We start from the raw sequence: 2,524 nt of genomic DNA, 5'->3' as shown, positions 1-2,524 counted from the left end.
TTTAAATTATTATTTTAGTGTTTTAATTTGTATATTAGATATTTTGAAGACTAATCATATTTTACAATAACAAACACTGACTAAAATTAAATGTATAAAATTAAATCATCAATCCAAAGTTTTCAAATACCAACGAAATGATCTCTCTCACCATTAAATTTCCTCACTTATAAATATCACCACTTTCATCATGGTGGCTTATACTAAATTATTATTCTCTGTAGTTAAACATGAAGCATTTTTCTCTAAATACGTTGTTGTGCACAATTGTTGTGGCTTCAATTGCAATAGCACCATGTGAAAGCGATGACAAACTCATAACAGAAACATGCAGCAAGACACCATACCCTGCTCAATGTGTTAGTTACATAAAAGCTAATTATAAAAGCAATGATGTTAAGGGTATTGCAGGTCTTGGAATAATCATGGCACAAGATTTCCAACTCAAAGCAGAAGCTCCCAAAGACATTCTCTTCAAAATGATTTCGGCGGGAAAGAGACCAGACATTCGATTTGAGATGATAGCTTGTCTTGGAAATTACAATTATCTTATCGATACTACTATGCCTGAAGCCATTGATGCTTTCAAACTTGGGAAACCCCGTTTGGCTGAAGCTTATGCTAACACTGCTGCAATTGGGGTTAGTAATTGTGAGAAAAGATTCAATGGCAAATCGCCAATCACCAATCAGAACAATATTACTCATGAAATTGCTCTCATCCTACTAGCTATTGCTAAACAATTATAGAATATATAGTTCAATTATTAAATAATGAATTTAATATTCATGTACTTTCATCAATAAAAATAGTTAATTTTTAAATTTATCATTTTAATAATGATCTAAATATCTGATTAAGTATCGGTATAAAATTTTCAAATAATATGCAATTTATTTATTTAATGTGTATGTAGTTTGTCTAATTTTTTTAAAGTTGGATTTATGTTTTTATAATTAAATAAACCACAAAGGCATATTAAAATGGGAATGGTAAAAAATTAAAAGTGATTGAAGTGAATTAGTTTTTTTTTTAGCTTTAATTATTAGCCAAAGAATTTTTTGATCCCAAACACTGTTAACAGGGATAGTTTACCAACAAAAGTTTTGACTGCCATTTTAGAGGCGGGGTTATTGAAGGCCATATCGTCGATAAATTTCGAAGACATTGGTAATATTTGAAGGTTTTTATTTTTTTGGTTTAGCTGTCAGTAAATTTTAGCATCACATAAACGTTATTGAAAATTAGACGTGCACAAATAATATTAACAATGCTGCTAACCAACGGCTTAACTGTCGATAAATTTTCTTTATTGAAAATTTGGAAATTAGTTTACGGACAACTTAACAACAATGTTAATAAATTCATTTTTATTTAAAATTAATTTAATTATTAATTACTTCTATCGGTATACTGTGAAAATAATTTTTTGAAATAAAATAAACATTGTGACTTGCTAACGGTTTAGCCGCAGGTAACATGGATTAAATTATTTAAATTATTTTTTTATTTATCGACAGCAAAGTCGTGAGTAAAATCACGAGGTGAAATTTTCAATTTTTGTGGGTCCTTTATATTTATCCATGGCTAAGTCATTGGCAAAATCGAATAAATAGAATGATGTGTTTCATTGTTGTCGATAACAAATTTTAACGACGGCTTAGCCATCGATAAGCGGTGTGTCTGAATTTAATAAGAAAGGAAAAGGGGAAAAAAGAAATAAGAGAAGAAATCAAATGAGATAAAAAGGAGTACGAGGAGGTGGTGGTGCTGGCGACAACGATAACGAAAAAGAAAAACGAAGAAAAAGGTAGAGGAGGAGAAGAAAGAAAATACAGCAGGAGTGCAAGTAAAAGGAAGAAAAATTGTGTACGAAGAAGAAAAAGCGCGCGCACAATGACTTGTTGGTTGGATTTGGTTATGCTTAGTTTTTGTGTAAAATGATTTATAAAAAAATACTATTTATATATACCAAAATCAGCCACTAAAATTAGTAATTAATATATTTATATAGAAATACATGTATTGTTTTATTTACTTTCAATGTGTATTTATATTCTAACATGTATTTTATACTGTGGCTAATTTTAGTAGCTGACTTTAGTATATAATTAACATGGTTGAATTATTTATATACGTGAAAGAAAAAAGTAAGAGAAACTCTTGAGGGCATCAATTTTTGGGTAAAACACATAAACAAATGAAATGACATTCAAATTTACATAATTTTTCTAAATGAAGAAATGTTACATGCATGTCTTAATTGATATTTATATATAAATCGAATTTATTATATTCGATTTAGTTATGCTAGTGGTAAATAATCGAATCAATAAGATTCGAATTAGTATGTGTACATGTAAATCAAAATAACAAGCTTCAATTTAGTATGGTTTGAAATTCGGAATGATCTACCCATAGTAAATCGAAACAGGAAGCTTCGATTTAGGCCCCTAATAAATCGAATTGATTGAATTCAATTTATAAGGAACATACACTGTTAGTAAATTGAATGCATTAGGTT

The 2,524-nt window shown here is 28.8% G+C and overlaps 1 protein-coding gene across 1 annotated transcript; it reads left to right on the top strand.

Moving 5' to 3' along the window:
- LOC107614949 (cell wall / vacuolar inhibitor of fructosidase 1-like) lies at positions 207-824 on the top strand. The gene has a single exon (XM_016317077.2). The coding sequence runs from the start codon at positions 231-233 to the stop codon at positions 747-749; it is 519 nt and encodes a 172-aa protein (XP_016172563.1). The 5' UTR covers positions 207-230; the 3' UTR covers positions 750-824.

The sequence above is a fragment of the Arachis ipaensis genome, chromosome B01, assembly GCF_000816755.2.
Source record: "Arachis ipaensis cultivar K30076 chromosome B01, Araip1.1, whole genome shotgun sequence".
In the NCBI taxonomy this organism is placed as follows: domain Eukaryota; kingdom Viridiplantae; phylum Streptophyta; class Magnoliopsida; order Fabales; family Fabaceae; genus Arachis; species Arachis ipaensis.
The sequence above is the reverse complement of the archived record's forward strand: the minus strand, read 5'-3'. Positions and strand labels throughout refer to the sequence as shown.